This window comes from Calonectris borealis, chromosome 7 (genome assembly GCF_964195595.1).
Source record: "Calonectris borealis chromosome 7, bCalBor7.hap1.2, whole genome shotgun sequence".
In the NCBI taxonomy this organism is placed as follows: Eukaryota; Metazoa; Chordata; class Aves; order Procellariiformes; family Procellariidae; genus Calonectris; species Calonectris borealis.
In genome coordinates this window covers 3,716,748-3,730,078 of record NC_134318.1, presented here as the reverse complement: position 1 = coordinate 3,730,078, position 13,331 = coordinate 3,716,748, and the positions used below count along the sequence as shown (strand labels likewise).

At 43.2% G+C, this 13,331-nt stretch overlaps 1 protein-coding gene across 2 annotated transcripts in view; it reads right to left on the bottom strand.

Annotated features, from left to right (window-relative positions):
- Positions 1 to 13,331, bottom strand: part of PRKG1 (protein kinase cGMP-dependent 1) — a 513,502-nt gene that overhangs the window by 114,224 nt on the left and 385,947 nt on the right. For both annotated transcript variants that reach the window (XM_075154073.1, XM_075154072.1), the window contains exons 6-7: positions 9,837 to 9,914; positions 5,453 to 5,547 (exon numbers count right to left, since the gene is read on the bottom strand). In XM_075154073.1, coding sequence (XP_075010174.1) covers positions 5,453 to 5,547; positions 9,837 to 9,914 — 173 coding nt within the window. The remainder of the gene's footprint in view (positions 1 to 5,452; positions 5,548 to 9,836; positions 9,915 to 13,331) is intronic.

Here is a 13,331-nt window from a genome sequence, read left to right as displayed (position 1 = left end):
TTCAAGACAATTAGGTTAATAGGTCAACAGATGGCAAGGTTTTAGTGGAAGCACGGTACCGTGAGGAAGGTGTCCGATGGAGATGAAACGCGACTCTTAACGTTCACTGAGAAGTTCGGTCAAGGACATTGAAAAAGCTTTTCTAGATGCAACTGTGCAGGCATAGCGAGGGCTGAGAGAAAAGACGGGGTATTTAGTGAATTAAGACTTCTTAGATACCTCTCAACGGGTGATTTGTAATAAGAGAAATTTGTGTGTCTAAAATAAAAGGAAGAATAGGCAACGTCTGACAGCAAGGGAGTGTGAAAAATACCCTGTTTTACTCCAAGAGTGAAGACCAGTCTGAACAAGAGCATCCATTTTAGAAAACAAAATAAAATAAAAATAAATTTAAAATAAAATAAAATAAAATAAAAGCCACTCCAGCCTGCACTTTTCCTTTCCAGGACAGCCAAGGCGGCCGTGAAGCGTACGGGGCCCTGTGCGTGGGTGTTGCAAAACCGAAAATATTTGAAGACGCCAGCGTGCAAAGCCGTTTTACCAGTTACCAAGTTAGCTATTTTCTAACTGCCGAGAATCGGTCCTACTCCCCCAGCATTTGAACCGAATAAATAAATCCCTGTAGTCCTTCAAAAGTTGTTAGTGAGCAACAGGGGAAAAGAATTTCTGGGAAAAAAAGAAATGAAACTGGTAAGAAATACGATAGAAAGGGCAAGAAAGAAGAGAGCAGGGCAGCAAGGTGGGGCATTTAAACAGGTTTCCAGGTTTTGGCAATTAAGTTTTTAATGAAAAACGAATTTCTAGGTTCTTATCTGGGAAAAGGAGTAATGTAAAGGTCGGTTTAGCGGTAGCATCATTGCACCTCCACAGAAGGAAACTCGTAATTAGAGCAGGGAAAAGAGGAGTGGGAGCGGGACCCCGGCACCTCTCGCAGCATTTACAGAGATTTAATAAAAATGAGTAATTCTGGAGCCTGACTCATAACCCTGGCTGCAGCAAGAGAAAACAACCCTATATTAGAAAAAGAAACAAATCGATAGCGTTGCCATACTCTAATGTCCTCTTGATTGATGTCTCATTCTCATCTCAGCCATCAGCTACTGGACCCTTTAAAAAGTTTCTGGGGATTATCTTCAGTTCCTATATTAATTTATGAATAAATAAAGCTCTGAGAGTGCCAGCTGCAATTCTGATTTAAAGAGGCACTAATATTTCCCTGTGCGTTCCTGCTTTTTTTCTGATGCCTGATGACAATATCCGTCACAGCGATTCACGCTATTTTAAGTGGGAAATACGGTATGAAGTTTTTGGGTGGTCAGCAAGGAAATTGTCTTTTGACACTCCTACCCATACGGATATATATTGCTTTACTGCTCCTGCGAATTATCAGCGCAGAAATCGTACCCCAGGGATTTTGGAGGGGGTTAGAGGAGAGACGGTTTTGTAACGTTGGGAAAATAACTACACAGGAGCCTCCAGAGGCAGAGATATAAATGGGAAATAGGACAGATCTGCTTGAAAGGAAGATGTGTTGTTAAGTCCCGTGTGACAGGTACTACCATACTCATTTTCCAATCATCGTGAAGGTAACGAAAAATGTAGATATAAATCTGTTACAGTAGCTCAAATATCACTGTAATCGTCACCACGGCAGAGCACCTTCTGCATGACCCAAAGACCACAATTTCTGCTTCACCCTATGCACCGCAAACACGTTTTGAAAAAATAATAATAAACAAAAAAAATGTGTATTTTTTATTCTTTACAAATGAGAAGGGCGAAGGGAGGACACCCTTTGGTCGGGGCTCTCTGCGCCAACAGGAGCTTCCTCCGGCGGTCCCAGCCACGAGTCGACCCACCACGAACCCGGAGGCAGGAAGGCTTCCCAAATTCCCACACCTTTTTCCATACGCCGTGTCCTAAATAAGTCACACCAGTCGCCAAGACGCCCTCGTCTCCTCAAACTGGCCGTCACCCCGCGATAGTTTTGCTCGCGGTCTTGTGAATATGTGTTGCGCTTTGGCTTAATTACATCGCAAATACACGCCCGCGTGGATTTATAAATCAACACAGCTGAAGATGATAAACTCTAAGTGAAAAACAAATAAAGCCGTTCTTTTCAAAGACAGCTCACATGGACAAAGGAGGAAACTAAGCTGCTTTCAAAATAGAACCGCGTTTCCATAACCTGTTCTGCCTCACCCGTGTCCAGCCCAGCCACTGAAGTAGCTGCCTCCTGGTAACCCCATTAAAACGCTCCTCTCAAAGACAGCGACCTCGAAATACAGTAAAACAGCCTTAAAACCAGCTGCTGTTTTCATCCTACTATGTGGAAAACAACTTTGCTAAAACTGTTTCATCTATTTGTGCAAGTTTAAATCAAAGCGTGGCAGCCATATTTCCGTTACTCTTTTCAGCACAACGCACTCCCAGTATTTCTATTTCTACATAGATACATAAAATAGATATACATATATCGTGGGGGCCAGGGCAAGCCCTGTCTCAGCTTCAGCCCAAATTCTTCCTCTCTTGCCACTACCCAGAGACTTGAGGCTGCCGCGTGTTTAGGGATCCCCTCTTTTTAAAAGCCAACGCACTCGCCAGAAAATCCCAGCTATTGGACCTCCAGAGCTGGCCAGTTTGGTCAAAGTGTTATGAACCCAACTATGAATATTTCTTTCAAAATCCCTCTCCAGCTCACCCAGGTGGGCTCCATCGCTGCCTCTCCAAAACATCCGCCCTCTGCCACGCTCCACGGTCTGGAGCTCCTCCTGGATCCCAAAACCGGGTGAAACCCACCGCACCCGAAACGACAGCTCTACCTAAATGCAGTATCTGATGTGATATAGCATGTAACAGTAAGGAGGCAACGGCTCAAACTGTTCCTCTTTTCAGTCGTCCTATGGGAAACAATTTCTGAAGGAGAAAGAGCCTTCTCTTATGTTCCTAAAGATCTGCTTTTCTCCTCGTTTCTTCCCCCATCGTTCTCTGTAAGCCTGCCCGCCGCAGACTAACCCACGTTTTCCGTCCGAGGAGATGGATGGGTGGTTGCTCCACGAACATCACCTCTGGAAGAGGACGCGGCGGGCTCCGGACAGATGCTCTCGTGCAAGGCTTCAGCTGTGTGACGCCACGGAGGCAGCACGCCCTAATTACTAGCTAGTTGTTGTACGCGAGCCGCAAAGTTACCTTATCTTCCTTTGCTTATTTGAATGAATTGTTATTTCCCCGTTGATAGAAATAATTATTGTAAACAGCCTTATAAAATGTTTTCTTTCCAATTAAGAAAACATCACCAAAAGATAACTGATTGTGAGTACGCTATAAATTATGTATTGCTATACTGTAAATTATACATCTGCTATCTCGGCGCCAATTAGCCAGGAAGGTAAGAGACCAGCGTAGCAGTTGGGAGCCTTGAGTACTGCTCTAAGAGGATGGGGCTGATCATTTCACGACGTGTTTTGCTCCTGCCGGTGTGCAAGGAGATACTGCAAAATAACGCGTGCCATCTGGTACGAGCGCAAAAAACCAGAATAACGTATATCATCACCCGACGTCTGTGTCAGCACGCGTATTTCTGCGAGAGGCTAGAAGAGATTTGTTATCCGTCCTCCCGCTGTGCAGCACGGCGCTGAACGGAGGCTGCAACTATTATTTTGTATCGTCAGGAAGAAATGTCTTTTAGTTGTTACTAATCCTACACGTACGAAATCACAACATGAGTTAATAGTTTGTAATTAAGTATTGCTAAGCAAGTCCCGGTAAAGGTTTGAAAAATTAGTCAAAGATGAAAAAGTAAAGAAAATACACTAAAAATGCGATTTTATCTTGAGCTCTCAGCCATAACTGTATTTTACAGTAGTAGAACCATCCTAAAGGTTTCCCAAGTTGCTGAACGGTGAGGTTTTACGCAGTCCTGAAAGATCCTCATTTATAAGCAATTTATCGAGCTGCTGGATGCTTTATATTACAATATTTTCACACTATTCGATTTAAATCTAGCTACAGAACTGCTGAGCTTATTAGCAAACTGAAGGTACGGTACTTCAGGTACGCCGCCTCCCTAGCAAAAAACCACGTCAGTATTATGCTTTCCTCACATGTTGAGAACATACTCTCGATTATTAACTTTCCGTTTAGTTTCAGAAGATCAAAGTTGTTACGTATGGCATATTTAAATATACGCAGACAAGTATTCGTTGTAAATTAACTAATCTCAGTCTGAGCTAGTCAGCCAAAATACTGTATTTGAAATGCTGAGAAATTCTCACCACGGCGGTGCTGCGCGTCACTAGAACTGTTCAGGGATGCAAGGCGGGAAATCCCTTTTATTTCCCATGTCGGGTCGTCTTCAAAATATGATTTTGTTTGGCACACTATTGCCTGCTCTCACTATTAGAGTGGATGCCACGATATATTTGGTGCTGTTTTAAAAACATATCAGCTCTAAGAGTCAAGCTTCTGTGAGGCTCTAAACAAATAAAGAAAAAAGGGTTTCTATCTTACGTGTTTGTGGGGGGAAATTTAAAATTAGAGTTCATCTCCATCTTAGTATTAAAAAAGTAACCGCAATAAGGACATTTATTTAATAACCATATTATTTTATAATTAAGGTATAGATTTGCAGGGGTGAGACTCGAGTTTTGTGCTGGATGCATCTCCCTGGCTGCCAAAAAGCTACACAAAATTCGGCCTTCAAATGTTCTGCCGCCTTCTTTTTGGAAGAAGGCTGATTTAGGAGGGATTGAACATGTTATCACAGCATCAAAGAGAAGCCCAATAGCTCTTACGCACAGATAAGTAGCCAGGATGGGATGAGTGTTTGTCCATTAAGATGAATGGGTGCCCCAAATTCCTGCCTAAAGCACGTTTTACTATTCCTATTCTTATTCCTCCCTACAGAAATAAAGCAATTTTTATAATAGTAATCTGTTGAATACGGATTTACAGTTTCTCTTCTTTTAGTTCACCCCCAAAGGAAAATGTTTATATAAATGTTTATATAAAACACTCGCATACAATCCCCATCTCCTCCAAAATCATATATACACAATAAGACAATTTAAAAACCGCCACCACCGCCCTGCCTTCAGCCGTCTACCCCACCAAGACGACCATGACTATGCTCCTACCATAAATGAAAAATACTCCGGAGTTGCAAAAAGTCAAACATTTTGACCTTCAAATGCATGGTCAGGGAAGACAGCGCAAAGAAAAACTATTTTGTGATGTCTACAAACACGGGAACGTCTACATTTGGCCACTCAACTGCAGAACAAACCTTATTGCCCCATTAAGGTGCAGCCTCCTTCCAAGACGCAACACCAAGCGACAATGCCCGACTCCAGAAGCAGAAACCCACTCCCAATCTCTTTCCAAATTGCAAGAGCCCTCTGAAGGTTGCAAAAGTCCTTGAAAAAGTATCTCAACGAAGAGCTACATCACTTACCCTTGAAGGGCTTTTTCTCCAAACCAATCTCCCTTCCCTAGAGTACGGAGAAAGACCGGATCTTCACTGGGGGAGTCTTCACGAGTAACATTCACCTGTTGAAAAGCCAAAACCCCCCAGCATTTAGAAAACTTTTAATTAACAAATAAAACCTGTTTGTTTGGCGAGAGATTAGTCACCTCCCGGATCTCTCGGGAACAGCTCTGGTCCGTATCTCCTCTGGGAACCACGTAATTCTCCAGAGTCCTCACTTTTCCCTCAGCATCACCAACCAACCACCCAAGAAAATGAGCAGTTATTTTCCACTAAGGTACCTACTACTTTTGCAAAACTTGTGGGTTTTGGAAGGTTTTAACTCTAAACATGGCGTTGGCTGCACACGCACAGTCATTGCCCGTCTGGAGTCAGCAGCAGAAATCGGTTCCAAACATTTTCTGTGTATCAGACAGACACATGGCATAGGCTTCTGTTAGCTTTGTTCCGCATGATTTTTTGCGTTGCTAAGTTCACTTAAGGGAAAGGAGTAACAAAAATAATCTACGTTTAGCCATAATTAAAACGAAACAGTTTGGAGCATCACAGGATGGAAGGTGCCTCCTCTCCTTTCTACTCTCTCTCAAATTCAAGGAGGGGATCACTCTAGCTGGAGCAAAAATCAAGTATTTTCATTGAAGTTTAAAGGAAAATACCATCTTACTTTTTCATTTTTTATTTTTGCAGTGAAAGAGAAAAGCAATTACTGCTGGTGGCAAGCAGACTTGCTACCCACTGTAAAACCATGGGTAGTATAACCTAGCTTAGAAGCTGGCACTGCAACAACAGGACGACGACTTCACATCAGTGAGTGATGATTTCCTATTGCCAGGGGGTCCTTTTTATTTTCTGAAACGATTTCAGATGAAAAATAGTAATTGATCATCTGAACACCCTTGGCTCTGGTTTCCCGTGCCAGTCTGGGATGTAAATCCCAGCTGCCATGTAACGACAAAGCCCCTGACACCCGGCTGGGTGCTGAGGATGGCGTGACGTACCAAGGCTCCAGGAAAGATGAATGTTCTGGATGTAACGGCCCTCTATGAGAAATATTTCTTCCTTTTCAGCTAGCGGAGGTAACCCGTACCTCTTACGGTATGAGAAGGCAGGTGAAATACAATCCCCTGCCATCAGTGCATGGTGGGGATCACCTCTCCCAACGTTACCCAGCTATAAATCTCGTTGTCCAGTCTCTGTCTATGGTCAGTGGGGAGGGACAGGCATTTCCAAAGCCCGAGTTGTCCAAAATTTAATTGGGATGAGCAACTCTCTGGCGGTACCTCGCATACACGGGAAAACCTCTCATCTGCTTCTCCTTTTTAGCTGTTTAGCTTTAATCAGAGCTTTTGCATATGCAAATTCACAAAGCCAAAATCTGGGATGTCGGACACATCCTTTTGGATTTAGAGACATGCCGGTTTCATTTCACTATTAAATTTACAATTGTGGTCCGTTCCTTCTCCCATCTCTTTTATGGGTGGTAAAACCAGTGAGTCATTAATGAGCGCTCAGTCTACGCCACACTACGTTTAACATCTGCAGTGACTCATCGAAGATCAGATGAGGGTAGGGAACACGTAATGGATGAGCCAGGAAGATTTGCAGCTGATGAAAAAAACCTTGGACAAAGAAAGGGAACTTTAATACGTATTTAAGCTCTTTCTCCGCGACCTCCACTGATCCTAAGCGATGAGCGCTAAGGGATTATGGGAGCGTGACAATCTACGTGGTTCAAAGCGATGAGCCGTTTCAATAGCCACGCCACCAATGAAGAACCCGCACAATCCCGCATTAAATTGGTGCCACGCCATGGCTTTTAAAGGGAAATCGGTGTTCAATGGCACAGCACGGCACACGCCGTCCCTGGGTAAGGGCAAGGCACAGAGCAGGCACGGAGCAGCAGCGTTTAGCAAGCAGGAGGGACCGAGCTCTTCTCATCTGACGTGTTATTCAACAGACTTCTGCGCGCTGGGTGTTTTGAACGCGCTTTTGATTTCTGTTCACTTCGACTCGAGGAAACACGCTGTAATAAATAAACTAAATGAGCTCAGGAGTGGGATCAAGCGTGGTGGATGGAGTTGAGGGAGAAAAAGGGGAAAAGGGTTTTTGCTCCTAAAAGAAACATCCGTGGAGCATGGGCTGAAAGAAAACGGAGCAGAAGGCTTTCTAAGCATTTCTGAGAGAAGTGCTGGGCTCAGAAATGTAAAAAATCTTCTCTGTTCGCTTGAATGCCACTACAGACGCTCTGACATAAAAGGCAAGGCAGAGTTTTTATTAAAAGTAGCTTTCACTCATAATACTCATGCGATGCTGCTGAATGCAGAAAGCACACGTGAGGTCCCAGATACGTGACCTGCAGCCAGCATTTCTTCTGGCTAATAAGCTGCCTGGGTCGGGTTTTAGCATGGGACATGGGACATTCTGTGCCCCTGCTTCAGGAAGTCCCAGGCAGCATACGGTGAGTTGTTAATTCTGTATTTCATTGCTATTTATTCCACGTTCCACTGCTAAGACTCTATTCCTCCTACCCTGGCCCTATCCTTAGCACGGGTTAGTTCTTACATCTACTGCGTAGCTCTTATGTCCCAATACAGGCATTAAAATTAAACACACTCCAACTCTGTCCATCTTCTATCAGTCACTGATCTCTCTTATGCAAATCAGGAAGCTTGGGCAGAATTTACCTCTCCCTGTGGGAATTTCTGTCAAGCCATCAGGATCCAGCTGAGGGTCTGGGAATTTCTCAATAAGCCCGGGCGCGTTGTTTTATTTTAGTTCCCTTTTTCTGGCCATCAGCGGTCACGGTAAGATGAAGTAGCAAAGGCCAGGGATAAAGCCGAGGAGCATCTCAAGCAGGACTACAGGGCTCTGGAGCAGTGGGCAAGGGCATGGGTGGTCCTCTCCTCCACCCTGCAGGTGAGGTGTAAGGGCTTGAGGAGGTGCAGGTCAAAAACTGGTTGCCCAGCCGGTGTCAACAGCAGGGATTTGGTTTGTACAACCAAGGGCCTCTCTTTGGAGGTCGAGGACTGCTAGGAAGGGATGGGATCCACCCGACCAAGTGGGGCAAAAGCATCATTGCCAACAGGCTGGCCAATGTGGCAAGGAGAGCTTCAAACGCTTGACGAGGAAGGGAGGTCCACCCTCCCATTATTTTTGCCCATTAAAAAAGGGCAAAAAAAAAAAAAAAAAGGGATTTGAAGCGTGCTTCGTGGTTGTCCTTATTCTGGGAGAAGAGGAAATATTACTTCTGAGAGGAGGGAAGCAAAAGGGCATGAGGGAATATCATCAAACTTGGCTTTCTGCAGTCCATGATTACCTTCATTTCAAAAACTTGTCCGTGACTACCTTATTCATCTGAAAAAGACCATTTTTTTCTTCCGATGAAGACTGGCTCCCAGAGATGGAGAGTGGAAGATGATGGTGAAAATCTAGTTTTAGTACCCGAGAGCCAACAGCTGCCTTGGGAAACAACCCAACGGCGTGGGCAACACCCACACTCTTCCTTTGCAGATGCCGTGGGGTTTTTGCTACCCTTAATTACGCAAGGCCAACGTTAATATGTGCCTTGGTGCAAACATCAGATCCATGAAGCAGGAGGCTGGGGCTGGCCTACTTTCAAGCATATTTATCCATTTGGGTTTACTTTCACTGTATCGCCTCTCATCCGCAGTGGGAAATCACTCTGTATTCCCTTGGATATCTCCATCCTGCTATGTGGAAAGAAGCCAAATGTTTCTCAAGTGTAATAGTATTAGGCCAGCTAAAAAAAAAAAAATAAAAAAAAGTTGAATGGAAGGAAAAAACTCTTATCTATAAAATCCCATCAGGATTTTATGGGAAAAGAGGTCAAAAAGCATATTTTCCCTGTGAGCAGTGGAACAGAAACTTAGACCTTTTTTATTCCCCAAGGAGAGAAGCTCAGACTTCTCTGGCTTCCTATTATTTAATTTGGAGAAGCTGAGAAGTGATAGCCATGGGAATGAAGTCTGGAAGTCAGCCTTGTAAGAGGGATACTTAGCAAAGCAAATGTTGAGTATTGCAGGGTATACTGTTAAAAAAAAAAAAAAAAAATTGAGCTTTTTTGTCGTTTACCGAGAGACTCAACAACTGTTTTCAAGCCCAAAGTGTTCACTGTGAGCACATGTGTAAAACAGCACGAGATCTATTTTTTCCCCTTCAGGCCACTCTTCCCTACTGATACAGCGCCAAGAAGTTTAATTAAATGTCAAGTGTTGCAACATTTGTGCCTCGGGGAGGGGAGAGAGAAAGCGCTGCCTGGCACTGAATTTCCAGAGCATATCACCGCCATCGTTGCCATCGTCCCAGTCGCCCGCGAAGGCTGTCAACTTACCTTTCCTTTGCTGATTATAAAGAAAGTGTCCCCTCGAGCACCTTGTCGTATAATATACTCTCCGCTTTCATAATGCGTCTGGTAAAAAAAAAAAAAAAAAAGAAAATTAAGATGAACAAACGGAATCGGAGACTGTTATTCAGCAGATAGTTTGGCAGTTTTGCAAGATCATGCTTACGGAAACATAACCCTAGACCAATTTTATCCCAGCCTGACGTTGGCCGTGATTTAAAAATTGTCCCGTGTCAAGGAATATAATAATTAAAACGGAACCGTTCATGGCTTTCCCATTTTTCTTCTTACTGTGCTAGTGCCAGCTTTCGCCCAGATGAATTATCCTCACGGCCTAAATCCATTTATACTAAGTAAACCAGACAGAGGAATTTGCAACAGAGAATACAGTACATGAACTAAACTCCAATAATATGTCTGCTGTAAAATAGTTCTTTTCCATTTTTTTGGTTGGTTTTGGTATTTTTCCAGCTTTTCTAGCAAGGGCTTTATTAAACAAATAATTTTTGCTCTTCTCCTGTTATTATAGTAGTTTAATCTGTCTTTTTTGCCTTGTTTTGTGGAATATTCCTTGCTAAATTTATGTCACGGCTTATCAACACTTGCATTGAATGTTGACAGGATAGCTTCATCCCTTGTATTACCCCATCAAAACCAATATGCATTTATACATCACCAAAAAGAAAAAAAAAAAAAAGCTGGTATGTTCTAAATAAAGACTCTACATTCCTATCTAGCCCCCCCAATCCCTGGCATTTTCTTCAAAGATGCTCCACCCCTGCAAACTCAACAAACACCAGTTCAATAGCCAGCAGAGGCAGGGGAATGCCAAGAGCTGCCCACCCAACACCTTTACCTGCATCTCCTACTGGACAAATGACTGCTGGGTTTTTTTTTAATCAAGCCCCCCGCGGAGAGCGGCAGGCGTCAGGTCTGCTGTGCCCCAGCACCGATTTGTGACAAAACCTCCCCCAAAACTCCCCTGCGCTCTGGCTGGGGTGTTGTTTGAAGCTATACTAAAGCACAAAGCCCCAGAAAAGACCACCAGATCTTTTAATCCCAAAGTATGTATAAACAACAGCAAGGATGGATTTGAGCTAAGACAGAGGAATTAATCGGAATCCTAGAATTTGGATAAGCTTGAGATGTTTTCTTTCAAGGGTATTTTATTGACCTGCGTTTATTTATTTATCTTTACACTCAACCTTTTTGGTGCCACTTACAGACTGATAACAGACTCCAGCATGAAAATAAATAGGTAAAGGCTCACGTAAGTCTATCTGCTACATCTGAGAAAAACAAGTCCTTGCTTTGGGAGCACCGGGCTTATGGGGATATTAATGAAAAGTAATTGTCCTAGGAAAAAGAAAAGATAGCTAAGTGAACTATCGTAAGGAATTAGTTAAGATTAGTTCTTTAAAATACATATAGTTAGGCTGCGGGTGCTTACACCATCTTACAAAAACATTAAATAAAATCAGAACATCAAAGCCATATGTGTCCGACTCTCCAGAAGATGAATAAATTCAAAAATAAAGTTCTCTATCAGAATCACAAATACCGAATATTATCACGTCAGTCTTCGGAAAAGGGACCAGAGAAGGTGGGTCAGGAAGACTTTAATTGTGGGTTGCCCTGATCCTGAATGGGCTCTGATAGATCTAAAAACCACAGTGTTTTTCCTATTTCCATGTGCCAGAGTGGGAAGAGGGAAAAAAGCCTAGAGGAGACCGCGGACACAAACTCGCAGAGTTTTACTTCTTACGTGGGGTGTTTCTGGATGGCAGATTTTGAGGATGCACATTTTTGAGCATCCAGGTTGAGACTCCTTGAAAGGGCCTGATTTTATAAGGTGTTGGGATCATACCCTCTCAAGTGGAATCTTGTAGGCACCCAAAAATCTAATGATTGAAAATACTGGTCAAAAGCTTTCCAATTTTAGCACAGGCAACCTATATTCATTAGGCATATTAAACTGCTACTGCTTATATGACTTTTGTGCAATTTTCAGTGGATACTGCCTCATAGCCAACTCTCAACTTCTGGTGAAATAACACATTCAACATGACAAAATCTTCTTAAAAGCCCATTTCTTGGTCTTAGTCACCAGTTACAACTGCGCCAACCACTGAGACGCACAGTCCTGCTGCCGTATCTGACTCCCACCCACGAGTCCTCCCAACCTTCCCACCCACGAGTCCTCCCAACCTTCCCACCCATGAGTCCTCCCAACCTTCTCACCCAGGCTTCCACACAAGGAATGGAAGGAAAACAAATTGAAGCTTTGAAGGATCTGAAGCTGCCTCTTTAGCATCTCTTGCCTACTGTATATGTATTTTTTTTTCCTGGGCTCTAATCTCATTCAAAATACTGCAAGTCCTTCTTCCAACATTCAAATCATATTCCTCTAGTCCCTTGAGTGCCCAATTGCACAGAGCTTTCATTTTGCTTGACCTCCTCCTCATCAGCACCTCATGCCCTTCCTGCGGTCCACATCTTTGTCTTTGCGTATTTTAGCCCATTTCTTTCACAGCTAATTCCACCTGGCCTTACCGCAATTCTTCTTGCTTGAATCAACTTGTCCCTCCCCATCCTCTAACAACACTCTTCCTCTTAAATCCTCCTTTTCTAATACAAATCAACTCATCCGTGTGCTTCGCCCTTCTAAACGCATTATTTCTGTCCATTTAGACTGAAAGCACTGTGCAAAGCAGGCAAAGTGCGTAAGCGCTCACTTACAACACATGCAAATGAAAATAATTACAAGTCTCTTGCTTTTAGCCGGCCATGTATAAGGTAGCAATACGTTCTCAAGTACACGCGGTACCGTTATACGAAGTCATCTGAAGAAGCGCTTTGGCAAATGTTGCGCATATTCATGGTATAGCTGATTCACATTTTAGCAACACAAGCTCCGTTTCATCTAGAGAAAACCAGTCCAAGAACATACTATGAGGAAAATCAACAATTTAATCAATCAATCAGCTTTACAATGGTGTGGTGGCACACGCAAAGGAATAATATTTGAATTAAAACCACAAAAAAGAAAAGCAGGAAAGCAAGTGGGTTCAATGTGTCTTTACTAGCTTTAGACTGACTCCACTGCTTCTTCTGGACTTGCATTTGCAAGGTTAAATTCAATGGCTGAGCTCAAGCAAGCTGCTGGAAGCCAGACTCTGTTGAAGGGGATCCTTCTGGTGGAAGGAACAACGATTTCTTGGCATCTTCTTAAAATTCTAGCTTCAAAGCCCTGTATATACTGGTCAAAGAATTTCCACAATGCCTTTAAAATAGGTAATAAATATTTCTATCCCACTTTTGCAGTCGCAAATGTATTAAAAAATTATGCAACTAGTGTAACACCCCAGATTTGGGCTTAGAACTTGAATCTTTTCGTTTTTAGACTTTTCTCCCAAGACAAAGGGACTCTGGACAGAATACTGTATTTTCAGAGGCAACACCAAAGTTCAGTGATGAAAGCTA